The sequence below is a fragment of the Paroedura picta genome, chromosome 3 (assembly GCF_049243985.1).
Source record: "Paroedura picta isolate Pp20150507F chromosome 3, Ppicta_v3.0, whole genome shotgun sequence".
Lineage (NCBI taxonomy): Eukaryota > Metazoa > Chordata > Lepidosauria > Squamata > Gekkonidae > Paroedura > Paroedura picta.
Window position 1 is genome coordinate 91662544 of NC_135371.1, and position 16998 is coordinate 91679541.

At 41.8% G+C, this 16998-nt stretch overlaps 1 protein-coding gene across 4 annotated transcripts in view; it reads left to right on the forward strand.

Moving 5' to 3' along the window:
• CDKL3 (cyclin dependent kinase like 3) overlaps positions 1–13062 on the forward strand; it is a 48729-nt gene extending 35667 nt beyond the window's left edge. For 2 of the 4 annotated variants that reach the window (XM_077326829.1, XM_077326830.1), the window contains exons 9-14: positions 1816–2144; positions 3449–3542; positions 5255–5417; positions 9434–9531; positions 10880–10958; positions 12907–13062. In XM_077326829.1, coding sequence (XP_077182944.1) covers positions 1816–2144; positions 3449–3542; positions 5255–5417; positions 9434–9531; positions 10880–10958; positions 12907–12947 — 804 coding nt within the window. In that variant the 3' untranslated portion in view covers positions 12948–13062. The remainder of the gene's footprint in view (positions 1–1815; positions 2145–3448; positions 3543–5254; positions 5418–9433; positions 9532–10879; positions 10959–12906) is intronic. The other 2 variants (XM_077326831.1, XM_077326832.1) reach the window with 2 other exon arrangements.
• The last annotated feature ends 3936 nt before the right edge of the window (positions 13063–16998 follow it).

Below are 16998 nucleotides of genomic sequence, written 5' to 3' on the forward strand. Positions count from 1 at the left end.
AAGAGGTTGAGGAGCACATGAGGTGTGGGTAGTGTTTCACAACATTGTATAGTTTGAAAGGCTAAACAGCAAAATGAAGTGGGGAGATTTGGGGGGGTGTAATATAAGTAAGAAAATGTAATATCATTTCCCCCTTCAGTAGTGCACTGGTGCACTGAATGTATAGGTTTAACATACTCATGATCATTTTTAGGTTGTGCTTAAATAAAGGTAGTGGATCTTAATGCCTTACTTTGCGTGTGTGTATGTGGGGGGACACTTCTTGAGAACACTGAATCCAGGGTAAATCCCAAGTGTGGAAATGCTGTTTTTAGCCTCACAATTCAACCTACAAAAGCTGCACTTTAAATAGTTAAGAGGCAACCCCAATTTTCTAGGAATGTGCACATTTTTACAGTTAAATGCTTTATGTTTCATTGTATTGTTCCCATTCCTTTTTATTGTTACATATGTTTTCACTGCCACTAGTTTCATTTGGGAGCAATGTCAGCCTTAGCTGCTTAGTTTTCCACCCAAGCTGGATGATGTTTTCAGGGATTGTAGCCTTCAAATAGGGTCCTCACTGCCAAACTTCACATTGATAGGAGAAAGGGTCCCAGTTTCATCTTTAACCCGCGGAGCGGATTAAATAATTCGTTAAGGTCCATGGTGGCGGTCCCTGTCCGTGATGAGGAAAGGTGCCCATAGGCCCCTTCCCCCAGACTGACAATCGGAGGGCCCTTGGGGGCAGGACGAACCGCCTCCACCTCATGCGGCGCCCCACGACCCCCCTAGAGTCCACCCCCTCGCGCCATGCCCGTCGACAGCCGCCCCCTCACCCTCCAAACCCCTGCTAGCGCCCACTGCATTCCAACAGCAGTGGGCTTATTTACTAGTAGTTATAATAAAGTAGCAATTCAAAGGGGAAATGAAACAAATGGAATACTTTGTTTTTTCTGTTAGTATTTGTTATTTCATTTATTAGTGCATTTGTATGCCAGTTTAGACCACAATTACTGTGACTCACTACAGCAGCTTTGCTCATTTGAGCAATGCCTTCTGAAGGTGCAACCCTACAAATGGGTAAAATTGCCAACTGCCTGTTCACTTAAATTCTCTATGGCGGCTTCTACTTCGTGCAACCATCAGCATGGGGTGGCCAAAAAGGCTCCACACTCCTGTTGTTTTGCAACATGTGCAAAATAACAATGCTCAGGAGGTCACTTTTACAACAAGGTTAGAGAAGTAATTGAATGGAACATGGGAGATTGCTTCTACAAGGGATAATATTGTAGTCTGTTGTACTGTCAATTGTACATGTACTCTACTTTTTATTGCAATGTTCTCTACCACTGTAACTCTCCATTATGCTATGCCATGCCTTAGACTAGTTTTTATTTGCATTGTTTCTGCAGTTCTGTCATCCTGGTCCTATAGTATTGTTTATTGGAGGTCTATGTTGCCCAGTTGAATCGATAGTCATATTTTGTAATCTGGCCCCAGGGTTTCACTCAAGAGTCCTGACATGATGATACCATTGTACCAAAGTTCTTCTGTCATGGAACTCAAGCTAATTTAGGTAGGGTTTACAGAAGGTCATTCATGTATCCAATGACTGGCTTCACTTCAGCTAGGTGGCTAGCAGTGTCATCCTGCTCAAATCTATTTGGTGGGGCTTATTCCCAGAAAAGTGTTCTTAGGGCTGCATTGTAGGTCATGTGCTTTCAGACCATTCCCATATAAAAAAAACACAGACAATGGGAATATCCCATCTTTTAAGTATCAAGGCAAAAAAAAAAAGAATTGTTTGATGATTGCATATATTATTTTTTTCAGGATACTGAAAAGGACAAAAAGGCAAAGGAGATAAAGGTCAAAGGTATCAAAATGAAAGGAGTAAAATCTGAACACTCAGAGATGAAAAAGACTGAGCAAGAAGATACAACTGTGCAGTGGGTTGCTTTGTCTCAGAATCCTGTAAACCTTCCTCATGAAAGTAAACCCACGAGCAATGATGGAACTGCTCTACCAACACCTGGTCCTGATGCTGGCGGCACAAAGGAAGATTGTTTGCAAACTCCCTCTATGACAATGCCTCGCATTCACCCAAATTGTGGAAATCTTACCACAAACTTCAGCTCACACTATCTGTGCTCTAACTCAAGGTATGTGCTGCAGAAGTAAAAATTAGAAAAAGAAGAGTGGAAACAGGGTATGAAAATGCAGTTGCCATATGGATAATTTGCTAGATACTCTTCTATACCTGCTGATTTTGGAAGATTTCGGGTGTGTCTGTGCTTAAGGATTGGGCTGCAAGGGAATAGCACTTTGAATTGAGCTTTGGAAGCTGGTTAGTAGCCAGAATCTCTCTCCTAAAACCAGCAAGATATTATGTTTGTAGTTTGTACTGGTGAGTAAGTCTCACTGCTGCATTTGGTATCAGTTGGACTTATTTTCAAAGGCAGACAATATATTATTGTCATCTAACTTGCTCCTCTCAAAGAAGGGACCTAACTAGTGATCCAGTCAAAGTTGACCAAAGATACCGCAAACCACAGAGGAGACCAGAGCTTCCACCTGTAGACCTAAATCTAAAAGTGACAATGTAGACATGCTGTTTTAGGGCGTGAACAACCTCATGCAGAGCAGACTGCCTGTTCAGCTGCACTGTCAACCCACAGCACTTCAGTTTTATTTACATTTTATTGGCCCTTATTCCTCCGGTTACTGTTTCTAGGTGCCTTATCTATATATCATGCTTGAGCTCACAAAAAGAGGTGGCTTCCCTTTGACATTGTGTTGAGTCCTTGATAACAGCAGTGTGGTCTTCTCTTTGGTCTGTCTGCCCCATTATGTCTCTTTACTGATCAAGATCAAAACTGTTTCTTTCTTCCTTAGTGTGCTTCCCCAAGTATTGTACTGACTGAAAGTGACGTATGTCAGTGGAATATGTAGTTTGCAATATTTTTGTTCCTGTAGATGTGTTGTGTCCAGGCTTTAAAATAGAATAGTTTGGCTCCTAAGCAGAGTAAGTGGAGCTTTGCTGGAGGAAAACAACTCCCCAAATTTCTGCCTCTCTCCACCACCTCCAATTGCACTCCAGTGTGTCAATGAACTCCCCTCTGCATTATTTATGTTTGAAACCAGGATTTCTAAGATGCCTTGAGCTACAGGGAAAGGTGGGGTATAAATATTTTAATAAATACTGTGGAAGAGGGAATCAACAGAGATCATTCCCCCAGCCCTGCATATAGAAATGCTGTTTTGTTCTCATGCTGACAAAACAGCAATTTGGAGTTCAAGATCATAATCATCACTTTATTGCAGAGATGTCTCTCACACTCTTACGAGATAGCATTATATATATAATACATTTACTAACTTGGATTTTAAAGGCATTCTAGATAGGAAGAATTCTGTCCTTATCTGGGAATTAATTTGGTACATACTTTATCTGTTTAATTATCAGACTACCAGATAAAGCAAAGAAAAGGCGAAGTCCTTGGCCATCAGTGGGACAGGTGGGTCCTAATAATCGTCAAGAGGAAGGGAGCATAAGTCAAGTAAGTGTTCAAATGCTAGTCTTTTAAAATTAAATGTGTACTTATGTTGTTATTCTCAGGTGGCAGGGGATTTACAATCTTGGAAAAGATTGGCCTCTTCTGAATTGGTAATTTCATCCAGTTCCACATTGAATTCCTGTCTGATTATTTTTTCACTTCTGCATTCTGAGTAGATGTCTATCGGAACTTTTTTCCTTCTGCGTTGGTTTTTCACCTTTCAGCATGCATTAATTTCACAGTTTTCTGAGTACTATTTCTATGATTTTTCCAGTCTTTTCCAAAGCAGAAACCTTCGATTGGATATCCCCCCCCATTGTTCTTCCACCCCAAGAGGCTGGGCCTCCACTTCCATGCTACTCAGGGACTGCCATGTACCTTCTTCAAGCTGCTATTCATTTCCAGTAGCCATCTTAGTAGAAGGCTCTCCCCCTTTAATCAGTGTATAAGCTCCAATACTACAGGCATTTGAAGGGGCTTTTTAATAAGCCCCCCCTTCTAGTGTTAATCAGGGTTCATTGTTAATGTCAGAATCTAGAGAAGCCTAAATTTCCTCCAGCCTTCTCCTCCTCTCTGTGTTCCTCCCAACATTTGCCTCACAGACTAGGGCCTGAGAAACACTGGGAGCTAAGGGCTCCAGACTGCCCTCTCCTCTCCCCCCTTCCCATATTGTCAATTTCATTTATTTTAAGAAGGGGAATGTCTACCAAGGCAGTGCAAGACTGGAGTCCTTGGTTTAAAAAACCTTAAAACCCAATGAAAGCCTTAGATGGTGTTTTTCTGCCCTGATTTTCAGTACAGTCAATAGCTCAGTTGGGAAGGCAGTAAATGGAAATATGGAAGTTGCTAGTTTGATCCTGGGCTTGGGTACTAATTTTTTTCCTCATAGAACTGGATTAACCTAATAGTTAAAAAAAAACCCTTCCCCTTGTAAGTTCTTCATTCCAATTCAGTTCATATATCTTGATTTTGAAAAGTGAAGTACAGCCATTTAATGAGATTTGTTTAAACAAATGTTTGTCCCAGTTCCATATAAAGTGGGGGCAGATTCAATGGTTAGTGCAAAGAAGTGTCTCAGGGTGCTTTTTACCTTATCTGAGCTCCAGTATCCAATATATGCTTCCTTGACCCTCACACCCCTTTTGTTCTCACTATCATTATGTACATTCTCAGGTGAGACTGGGTTTCAGCAAGCATGTCTACCACCACAGGTTTTAGTATTTTAAACTTAGCACGCTGAAGTTCCACAGATGTTTCCATCCAACTGATTTAAATGGTATTTTGGCCTGCCTTTCTCTGGATTGCATTGTTTTTTTCTATTCTCTTGATTTCAGTCATCACAAGAGGATAGATTCTATGTAGTATATTGCTGTAGTAGAAAAGCCAAATGTCAAAATAAAAATTAAAAGGGTGGTTTATTTATTTATTATTTTTTACCTCATAATTCCCCCAAAGATTGGAGTTTGTATATCTGAACCAACACATTTTTGTTTGTTTGTTTCCTGCAAGCCATAGTTCTGTGGGGAGAGACTGTCTATGTGAGCTCAAATCTCCTCCTGAACTTCTTGAGCCAGACTTAGGTTCTCTCTTATAAACTTCCTCTAAAAAGAACCTCTGAGGACTTTCTACTTTGGTGTGTCAAGCTGAAAATGAAGCACAGGCAATGGTTGTGTTGTACCATAGATGTTTTTAGATACATACTGCTTCCATTTTAGAACCCAATAGAGAAAGCCTCCTTGTATGAAAGAGCTGCTCAGATTGATCAAATGGTCAACATAAACAGAAAAAAGCGTAATATTTCAAGATGTGAGAAGAGAGACATTCACTTTCCAGAACTGACAACAACTGGACAACAAAAAGAGCTGAAAGGAATGGAAAGTATGTTTGTCACTTTCTATAGAACTTTACAGATGTGCCACAAGGCCATGTAGTTAACAATGGCATGTTAAGCAATGGAGCTTAAGCACCACTGTAGAAGATTTGTGGGAAATAGTCCAGAATAAAAACAACTCTTCTTTTGGTGAGTCAGCTGGAGCAACAGCTTTCTTTTGCAAATCAAAGGCTGCACATAAGCAGACCTAAAACACTGGTGTTCAGGGGTGTGTTCTCCCCCCAGAAGTGAGCCCAACTTTCTATCTCTTCACAGTGCTCATCAGGAAACATATTTGCTGCTGACTTGAATGCTGGTTTAGTTCTCAGTTTTGCTCCTCCTCCCCCAAACATCAGGCAGGCTAACTACTTAAAAAATTTGCTTCAAGTGCTGTTAGTATTTTTATACAATTACAAGTTTTTTGTTTGATCACTTGTAAAAACCCTGTAAAGTTCTTGAACTGTCACAGGAAGATATGTTGGAGAAGGGGAATTATGATGGCCCAACATCAGCTGATCCTCTGCATGCACAGCTGTTACACAGTTTCTGAACCATTTATTCCTTGGCACAACTATGGAGAAAAAATGTTCATTTAAACAAGCAGTTTTCAATATATTTTGTGGACCCACCTGTCTCTACCTGTCAATAATGTTTTGTCTGTGTACTCTAAAAGTTAGCATATTCTTTGAAGGAAATAATATATTGAAATGTTTTCTTGGTACGTTAAAGTTACATTCCACTTCTCAAATTTTTTTAGATTAAAATATGGGTCACTACTTATCCATGGTTCCTCTATATATTTGTGCAACAGCCTGGGGGGTGGAATATGTCCAGGTGTCCAAGTTGGAATAGGGACAATCAGGGTGAACGCTGGCTGCACTCTGATTGGCCCTGCCCCTACAGCTCCCGCCATCCCTCCCTGGACGCTAGCCATGTTTCTCTTAGACACGCCAGAGACAGAGAGATACACACAGAGCCTTGCCAGACCAAGCATGAGCCCTCATTCCCTCCTGTCACTCCTGCTGCAAGGGAGGCAGAGAGAGACACAGAGAGAGCTGCCCCAAGCTGCTGACACAGAGAGAGCCGCCCCTGCTGTGACAGAGGGAGAGACAGACAGAAAGAGAGAGCTGCCCCAAACTGCACTCCAGCCCTCCTTCCCTCCTACAAACCAGCCCTCATTACTTGTTATGCCTTCTGCTACAAGGCACACAGGCAGCAAGAAGGAGAGAGAGAGAGAGAGAGAGAGAGAGAGAGAGAGACGCAGAGAGAGATCTGCACCTCCTGGTGTCCCCTGGGTCCTAGTGCTCATTGTATCCCTGCTTGCAATGGGCTTTCTTGCTAGTTTATTAATAATTCCTATAGTGAAGAAAGTTCCACGGAAAATAGATAACATGTGTAGTTTCTGTACGTAGTATGTAAATGGATGTAATTTGAATGTTAATGCCCCTTCATTTTGTTAGAACAAGCTATCTTTCTATATGGTCAGGCTCTGTAACATAGGAAAAGCCCTGCTGGATCAGACCAGTGGGCCATCTAGTCGAGCATCCTGCTTCGTTAAGTAACCAACCATTTGCCTTAGAGGATCAAAGCCTAGTGGCAAAGGTCTTCCCTTGATGTTACCTCCTAGTACTGAATTTCAGAGCCTTATCGCCTCTAAAAATGGAGGTGTCCTTTCCTTGCCATGGCTAGTAGCCACTGATGGTCTGGGTGAACAGATTCAAAACCTCTGTAATTGGCTGTGAACATTGTTAATTGGCTGGCGCCTCTGACTAATCTACCTTAGCCTGATACCGTTTCTTAATCTATTTAAAAGATTGGAATTTTTATGGGGGGGGGGAAAATATATGGTTGTACAAATGATAGTTTAAAAAACCTGAGCCTGAAGCAGGAAGGATGATGCAAGACAGACGGTAGAATCAGCATTCAAATCAATGTAAGTCCATCAATTTACATGCATTGTGAAGTCAGGAAGAAGATAAGGTCTCATTGCAAGGAAAGACTCAGTGATTCTTATTAATGCATCATTTTAACCAAAGCAATGCTTATTGGCGAAAAGACATCTCGGTTATTTAACAGAACAGCATTAAGATACGTTTTTATTTGTAGAAGTTTTTATGTCTTACCAAAAACCTGTTTAACCAAAATCATTGTCCAAGCTACATGTTTTGCTGCATATAACTATTTGTCCTGTAACTATTCATTAACTAAAAAGCTAAAGTCTGGGTATACTCCATCCCCAGATAAGCACTTTCAGTTCTTGTGAATTTCACCCACGCCCAACTTTTTTCCTCATCTTCTGCCCAGACCAAGAGCTGATCCATGCTTTCAAGTTATGTACAAAAGCACATAAAAGAAGAATTGCTGCACTCTGGAGATGTACTCAATGTACTCACTACATTTTTGTCAGATGTAGCTAATTCTGACCAGGGTTGAACTCTGGCCAGATGAGTTCTGTTGATTTGTGTGGAAACTGGTGGTGCACAGTGTTGACTGGTTGGGAGTGGTGATGTCAAGAGGCAGCAGTTCTGTGGAGCATCTACATAAGGGGCAAGATTCCTAGTTCCCTGCCCACTCCCCGCACTCAGTTACCCAGACTCCCCCCCACTCCCTTCCCCTTCTTAACTTTGTGGCTCCTGGGTGCCATGGCTGGTCTGGCCTCCATGGCTGGGGCCCACACCGAGGCCCACTCGCTGCCGCCACCTCTAGCAATTTTCTGAGGCTGCTCCTGTTCTCTGGAGGGAGGAAACGGCCTTGGAAGACTGCCAGTGGTACTGGTGCCAGAGCAACAAGAGCACCTCATTGCTAGGCCTTGCTGCTCTGGCACCGCTGCTGTAGGCCATCTACAGTTGTGCTCCCTAAGGCGGGACAATGGATGTCATGTCCGTTATCATTTCTGTTATAGGTACTGCACCAGTAGATGGTCCACATCAAAACTAGATTTTCTCCGTCTTTATTTTAAAAAGAGATGAATGAACTCTGGTTGCTTAAGCAGCACTCTATAAGAAATGTTTTAAACATAGACCACAAGAAGGGGGACACTAGGCTAAATAGGTGGTGACATTTGTCATCTGATCGCAGAGAAGCTAATTCTGCCCATCCACCAATGTTTGTGTAAATTAGATCAAGTGGTCCAGTCCTACCATTATTTCTCTTGGGAGAAAAAACTCATGGTCTCTCCAAGGCAAAGAAGCCAATAGCCAACACGTGACAGCAACCAGGAACGTCCTTTCAAATTACCTGCTCCAATGTCCTGATTGGCTCAACATGAGGACTACCTGCCCCTCTAAGCACAATTACTCTCTGCTTGCCTCCAGAATAGTAGTTGAACATAAGAATAACTGCAGGCAACAGTTAGAATAGTTCTTTAAGCAGCCTGTTGCTCCATTTTGTCCTTAGGCTCATGCAAGGGCCTCCCCTTTTGAACAGTACCACCCCCCCCCCCCCGGACCATATCTCAGACAATTTTTGAATATCCTGTTGTTTCAACAGCCATTTGTCATGCACTCTGAAAGAAGGAGGCTTTGAATGTGAAAAAATCAGGCATAAAACTCTCAAGGGCCAATGAGATTAGTTTCCCGGTTCTTTGAATTGTGTAATTTGTGTGGAAGATCTTTTTTTTTCATGAACTAAATTCTCTCACAGGATTATACTACACATTGCATGCAAATGTGAGTAACAAAGCATTGGCAGTATTTTTCTTTAATGAAAAGCAGCCTTTGGATGATGTGTTCTGTACCAAAAACATTGGGGTTTGTGTACATGTTTCTTTATCTGCCGGCTTTTTCCACACACATTGCTCCTTCCTTTTCAGGATACTTGCTGCTAGTTTAAGTTGTATGAATTAAAAGCCATTAATGACCTGTTGCAGCCCCAAATAAATGCTTACCTAATGTTTCCTGGAAAGCCCGTAGATGTCAGTTTTCTTTTTTCTCCTTAGCTACTAGATTAATTATTTTAAAATGCATCATGGATAATTCACAAAAGCATTCAAATATAGAAATAATTAGCTATTTGTTTGTAAAAGTTAAACAGGTAAGAGTGCTGAAGAGGGAATCAAAGAAATCTGACGTATCTAAAATACCATCCTTACTAAATGTGGATCAGAATCGTGAAAAGCCAGAGGTAAATTACATTTCTTTGTTAATATGCAAAGAACGTCATCTAGAGTTCAATGCACAACTAAGTATGCCTGTGATTAAATCCTATGTATATTTACTTGTAAGAGTCCCCAAAACTACTGCAGTAAGGGGATTGGCGGCTTGATTGACAACCCAAGGATCGGGGGAAAACCTGTGGGTTGTCCATGCTTCCATCTTCTCGGCTGCCTCATCAGGAAGGGAAAAGCCGTTATGAGATGGCAAGCTAACACGGGAGGGGTCTCCCATCAGAAAGCTGCCAAATGTGCGGTTTACAATCACGTGTTTGCGAGCAGGAGGGAGTGCACATTGGCTGCCTCTGTACGGAAATGGTCTAGGTTACAAATATTACACGCAGAGACAGATTACATGTGACAATGTATATTTTAATATGTCATCATGATTTTTAATTGCCATATGTCTTGATTTATAATTTTGGTGGCAATGAACAACACTATTTATTGTTCCTTGATACTTTGCTGAGTGTTTGGTTGTAGTCTGCGCTTTAAAAAAGCCCGTGGAATATCTCTAAATAGTTCTGCATTGCAATTTTTTTAATATTAGTTTTATTATTTTTCATAGTAAGAATAAGAAAAGTTCCAAAGATAAAGAAATTTACAGATATTTCAGATACTCATCCCAGTGCAAACATTAATGCTTTTGAAACATAAGGTATTTGGTTTATTCTTGGAGCAATGGTTAATAATAGCTACTTGACTCTCAGAAAGCTTCTGAGCAAGAGTAGCCCCAAAAGTCACCTGTAGTTCAACTTTTGATATTTCATTATTGCACTATTTATTTTCAAAGCATTCTTCTTACCAGACATCTTTTTCATGTTACAGATTTTATTTTGGTTTTGTATATTCTTTTGTTGAACATACTATTTTTACCTCCCACAATGGAAGCATTGAGTTTTGCTAGAAGCTTTCCCCTGGTATTTCTGGCTACCCCTCAGCAGAATCTTTGATATTTTGGTCCATTTTCCTTATGAAGTGATATCGAGAGGAGGACTGTAGAGGCAAAGATTTGTACTTCTTACCTTTGCTGTGCCATTTCCTTCATGTCATGGCTAGCAGTTCAAAATCTTCCTTACAAGCTCATCTGAGATGACAAGTGAACACAGAACTCTCAATCACTTTTATGGTATTGAATGTGCCCTTCACAACCATGCTTCCTATGCTTTCTTAGAGAGATCATTTAAGGTGGATCCTTGTGCATCTGGCTACTGAAAGAAATGCAAAATGCCTCAAACATTGGCAGAGGTGTGGAAAAGGGCAGAGAGGGGTCCTATTTGTGAATCAAACACTCTAATTCCAGTTCTTTCTTTGCTTAAGGAAAGCCCTTTCATTGGCCTAATGCCAAAGTATTGTAGGAGCTACATAGAGAATTCATATGTCAGTTGGAAACATGAAGGTACTTCTATAGTTAAAGAAATCAAAACAAACTGCTGTCCCATTCACAGTAAAACTAGCATCACACCTTTTAACTCTGTGGGAATGTGAGTGTTGCAGGGTATGTTTAGTGCCAATAAAACACTAAAAGAAAGCAGCGTATCATCAGCTGCAAATATTTTGATGTGGGATACTGCTGTCCTCTCCCATCAGATTTTAGCAAGGATAAAGCTGAAATATTGGTTGCTTGAGTTAGTTTTGAACAGTGCAGAAGTTGACTGTCACCATATCCTGCTATTTTTCTTGCTTTTAGTACCTTATCTACAGCCACTTTCTCACCCTTACATTCTGCGTGAAACAAATAGTTTCTAAGTCTTTGCTTATGACTTCCCAAAGCCACCAAAGCAAGTAAGATGTGCATCATGTACTTCTTCCTTACTGATATGTTGATAGCAGAGTCCTTATGAGAAGTGGACCCTACCTCTTCTATGGCTTTCTGAAAATTGAAGTTCTGGCCCTTGCTGCCAAGGTGGTGGTGGGAACATAATGGACCATAATATGTTAATACTTGTAAAAAGTCATAACAAGTGGTACTAAACCATAGCATCTTGTCAAATACATGTTCTCAGGTGGCAAAGAAGACTACCTTCAGATTAGACAAACGAAAGAACCTGTATCAGTTATTGAAATGTCCTTCATTAGGAACATGGCAAATACTCTCCACCAAGTTAAATTGTATGCATACAGACTACATGAATTAAACTCTTTAAAGGGGCTTTCACTATATGCCAAGCATTGGTTTCTGTTGAGTATGTTATTCAGGCTAACAATATTTGCATACAATTGAAGCTGTCCTGATATTTAAAACAAAAATCCAATAGAAAGTTAAGCATGTGTTTGTATTTCTGCTGAAGGCTTTATGGAAAGGTTAGAGAATCTAAGTGTATTTCAAAACGGATGCAGGGAAAAACTGAAGAAATGGAGATGGGAACTGATAACTGATTGTGTTTCCTGGAGTTCTGAACTGGTAGACAAAACCAGTTCAGGTTGCAGATGGAGGAAGGTTGTCCTGCCTAAAAGACCAGGACAACAAGAGTCAGGCTGGGCTGGAACCTTTCTCCCTGATCAAGGGCTCTATTTGGACAGGTCCGTCAATGTCTACTAATCATGGTGACTCAAGGGAGCTTCCATATCAAGAGCCAGCAAACCTCTGAATCATGATGCTTGGTGGCAGCAGCAGGGGAAGGCCTTAGCCTCTAAGCCCTGTTTTCTTTCCAGGGCAACTGGTTGGTTGCTGTGTGAGACAGGATGCTGGGCAAGATCAATTGGTCTGATTCAGCAGGCTCTCCTCCTATTCTTACGAGCTTTTAAAATGGGAAAGCATTCAGAAACGCCATCTTTCCCTTCGCAGTTAGAAGGGGTATGCTCAACTCTAGCAGTTCAGAATTTTGTTACCTCTGTGTGCTCCATGTGCTTACCAGTTCCAAGTGAGTGTCGAGAAGTGAAGTGGTATCATTGGGACTGGTGCGAACAGGGCTAAGGAAGTTCAAGCTACATATTTTGCATGCAGAAGGAATTTGGGAGAGGGGAAATGACTTCCCAGCAAAATGCTGAGAAGCCAAAATACACCACGTCCTCCACATTGTTAATGTCAGTTTTAGCTGCACCACAGTGACATCATAAGGGGGAATTTTGTAACTCCAACACAGTATCAGTGGGGTTTCTAGTGCACGTCCTTGGTTTAAGGCAAACATGCTTGTTATATTTTTAGATATCTAGAAATCATTAGGCCAAAGCAAATGCAAGGCATAGTGTAAACTAGAATAGATTTTTGAATAGCTTGGGTATTAAAGACCAGCTGGCACAGCAGGAATTATGAAGAGCTTTTCAACTCACCCTGTCATAGTTTTTCGTATTGCTTGGTACATATCTGAGATGCTTTACTAAACTGCTTTTATTTTATTTTTCAGGAGGTCAAAGAAGCTTACTGAAATTTATTAATCCACCATAGAGTGAATGAATACAGGTTTTTCTTTTATGATTTTCTGCTGTTTGTGATTTTTTCCCCATTTCTCTCTAAATTCTTGGTGTAGAAGATAATAAATAGTGGTGCCTCTTACTGTCAATATGTTACAGTCTGTTTGAAGTCCAAATATAAAGAGTAATTGCTTGTTACGTATGTGGGTTTTAGCCCATTCTTTATGCTGAATGGGCAGCAAACTGGAGTTCTAGAGTTACATCCAAAAGGTTGAGCCAAGAAATCAAGGAACTTTTATAGGAGTAGGAAGCTCTTACTTTCTCATTGGAGGCTGGTAGGGAAATAGGGATGCAAGCAGTGCTTGAATTTTGGAGGATTAAGGTGGGGAAGCCCTTAATGAGTCATGGCTAAATCATGCTCCCTGTATTAAATTAAAATATCTAAAAACAAATCAGAAAAAGTAAGAGGCCATGGGCAATTTCCTCTCCCCTCTGATTCAAGCTTTAGGAAAAAGCACTAATGTACCTAATATTTTCCCTGTGATTGTCTTCAGTTTGCTATAACCACTGCAAAATTTCCCTTCAGATCTGTAAAACCCAGGAATCCCAGTTCAAATCTCTTTATAGATTAAATTCCCCTGACCTTTATGTTTATCCTGTCTGTCACTGGTATTTAGCTGCCAGTGAGCCTAGTTGGCACCAGAATGTGTTTGCATAGTGTCTCTTCATTAGTAACGCAGCAATCTCAGAATTTGAACAGAGATGGCAAATGATTTTCAGATAGCATTGTCAGTGTCATACAGAACTACTAATTATTTGGAATTGATCCATTTGGAGGACAGTGCAATCCACACAGGACAGGCTTTTAAAAACCTCCAAGATCATGACCAGAGTGCCAGATCAAAGTAGAGAATCACAAAGAGAAGAGCATGCAAATTTACACGGAAGGGCAGGAAATTACCGTTACTGTGCAGTTGCACTAGGGCATCAGCAAAAATACTCCCCCTCCCAATTTTCTAACATTATGGGCACAAGACTAAAAAAATACTCCCCAGAGTTTCAGCCAGAGATACAGATTGCTGACCTCTGCAAAGTGTGGTAGAGCTGCAGTTGACTTTGCACAGGTACACATGTGCACACACAGATTGCCAGTGATCACTGCTTCCAATGCTAGTGTCAGTGAGTTCTAACATGCATTCTGTGCACTCTGCATATTTCCCCATGTTATGAGTTTGTGGAATTCATTCCCATTTTTCACAATGGCTGATAACATGGCAAAGAATCCCCCTGGTGCTCTGCCATATGGGAAATGGTGCTGGAAACGTCTAACTACTATTGGGTTAGCTAACAGCGATCCTATTATGCAAATCATGTGCCAAAAACAATAATTCAGACTTTAATTATATTCTCTGGCTTACAGTTTTCAAAAGAAGAAGAGTTGGGTTTTATACCCCACTTCTCACTACCCAAAGGAGTCTCAAAGTGGCTTACAATCACCTTCCCTTCCTCTCCCCACAACAGACATCCTGTGAGGTAGGTGAGGCTGAGAGCACTGAGAGAAGCTGCACTGTGAGAACAGTTATAGCAGGACTCAGACTAGCACAAGGTCACTCAGCTGGGTGAATGTGGAAGAGTGGGGAATCAAACCTCCCTCACCTGATTAAAAGCCACTGCTCTTAACCACTACACCAAGACAGGATGTGTGTGTGTGGTGGAAGAGGCTGTAGTAGATTAAGGGTTAAGCCTATTCCCTTTTTTCATATGCAGACTGAATACAAAGTTGGATGAGACAAAGCCGTATTATGTACAAAGTGTGGTAGAGCAAGTGCTTCCCCTCACTTCCACCATGCATATCCATTCTGCATTGATTTTCCTCCCTTTAATGCTTAGTTTGCTTTCCCATTACTATTTTCTAAGAGTGGTTTTGTAGCAGTTTTTAGCCTTGCTTCATTTCCAAGCAAAGGTAATTCAAAAGCATAAAGATTCCCTTGGATACTTGCTGCCCTTTATCCTCTCCTTGGAGGACACTCTCACTGCCCACATTGAGGTTATTCCTTCTGCTCTGCACTGGATTATTTCATTTCATGTGCATGCTAAGTAAGCTTATAATCAGAATAAAACTTTATTGGACTTAAAGGTGCTATTGGCTTCAACCTTTGTTTGCCTAGAGGAGGAGAGCTGTTTGTCAGACTTTCCTGGTCAGAGAAAGAGCCCCACAGCACACTGAGGGGCTTTCCGCACCGGGATCCTTGTAGCAAATTGTTTGCTGAACAAAAAATCGGCATTTAAAATAGTGGAATTCATCGTTATGCATACCTGCCTTTGTAGTGGAATCCAGTTGCGTTTCTATCGTTTCCCACAGGCTTCCGGTCTCGGCAAAAATCGCTAGAAAGGAAGCGCTATTGCCGAGCTCGTCCTACCCCTGGCCGTCAAGCAGCCAATGGGCGGCCGTTAGCATGCTCCCAAACAGCCCCTTTCCCTTTAAGAAAGGTTTTTAAAAAAACACACACACACGTTGCAACGAATATGCGTTGCTTCGTTGCAACAGAGAGACCCATCCAGCTGGCAGGTGTGTTTGAGCTGCCGTTTCATCATTGCCACGCTCCCCCCGAGTGAAAAAAAAAATCCCCCCCCTCACGGGCGCGATTTTCGGCCGAAAACAGTGTGAAAAATAAAGGGAAAATACATCAGCAAACGGGCTTCTCTGTTGTTTGTGCTTAGTGAATAAACAACTCTGGGGAGGGACTGAAGCTGTGGAAGCCTCTAAATGGAGGCTCGCCGGTGCGTTGATCTCTGCTCGCTCGGAGAAAAAAAAATGACGATCACTTCGCCGGAAGATCAGAGGAGAGAGCCAGCGGGAGGGACTTTGTAGAAACCACAACAATGGTAACGCACAGAACTTTCCCGCTAGTGTTGCAGATTGGTTGCAAGAGTGTAGCACTTTCCGGAGGGTGAATCCACTTTTGGGGATTTCCCTGAAAGCGCTACAAGGAAGCGCTTTTTGCGGATCGGTTTCAGGTGTGTGGCAGATTGTCAACATTGTGCATAATGGCAAAACTAGCGTTTTCAATTGGCAACCATTGTGCGATTTTGAAGGAGTGCGGAAAGCCCCTGAGTTCCAGCCCTGCATTATGCCCCCCCCAAGGCATGCTTCATTCTTGGTTGCTCCACTCAAAGCTGTATCAGCAGTGCATGTTGTGCATTCTCCTGATGGCTCACCTGAACCTTCTATCTTGCCACTCAAGTGCTCAATGACATATCATAGTTGCTTTTGTCCATATATTAAATGGCTGCTTGTCCTTTTGCAAATGTGGCTGCTGCAAAGGCTTCATTAAGGAAAAGAACAGTGCAAGGAGAGGCAGTCTTTAACTTGTTCCTCCTCTGCTGCTCTCATGGGATAGCCTTTTGCAACATGAGAATCACAGAGGAAGACCATCATTCCCCTGAACTGCAGGCCAGCCCTCCCCATCACCAGTCTCTCCGACCCAGTCCAGCCAGTGGGCAATCAGCCACCACTGAGCATCCCTGTAGCTCTGGGAACTATGAATGCCAGACAGGGCGTATACAGCTCTGGCTTGTAAGTGTGGTGCTTTGCCAGTTGGGCCAAGGGAGAAGGGGGGAACTGACTCTGGATTCCTGCCTTGAGCACCCCTGCTCACAGATGTGAGAACTGAGTTTGAGTCCAGTGGAACCTCCAAGACCAGCAAAGTTTAATTCTGGGTATGAGAACTGAGTCTTAGAACATGTAGGAGCATAGTCACTTATGCATCTTGACTTTAACTAATTCTTCCCGGCAACTAACTACTCTCTCTACCTATATGTAATTGGTTGAGGAAGTTTCGTTTCAATATATCTGATGAAATTTACATGCACATGACTGCTTATACCCTGAATTAAACTACTGGATTGTGCGCTCTTTTGGCATTGGGCTTGAATGGTGAGGATTTTAATGGAAGGAGGGAGGGAAGGGGGAAAGAGAGAGAGAGAGAGAGAGAGAGAGAGAGAGTCAAGACTAGCATAGAATCATATGCCCAGCAGCAAGCTGAAAAAAAATCACAGTGAAACTGACAAAACATATTTTGAGT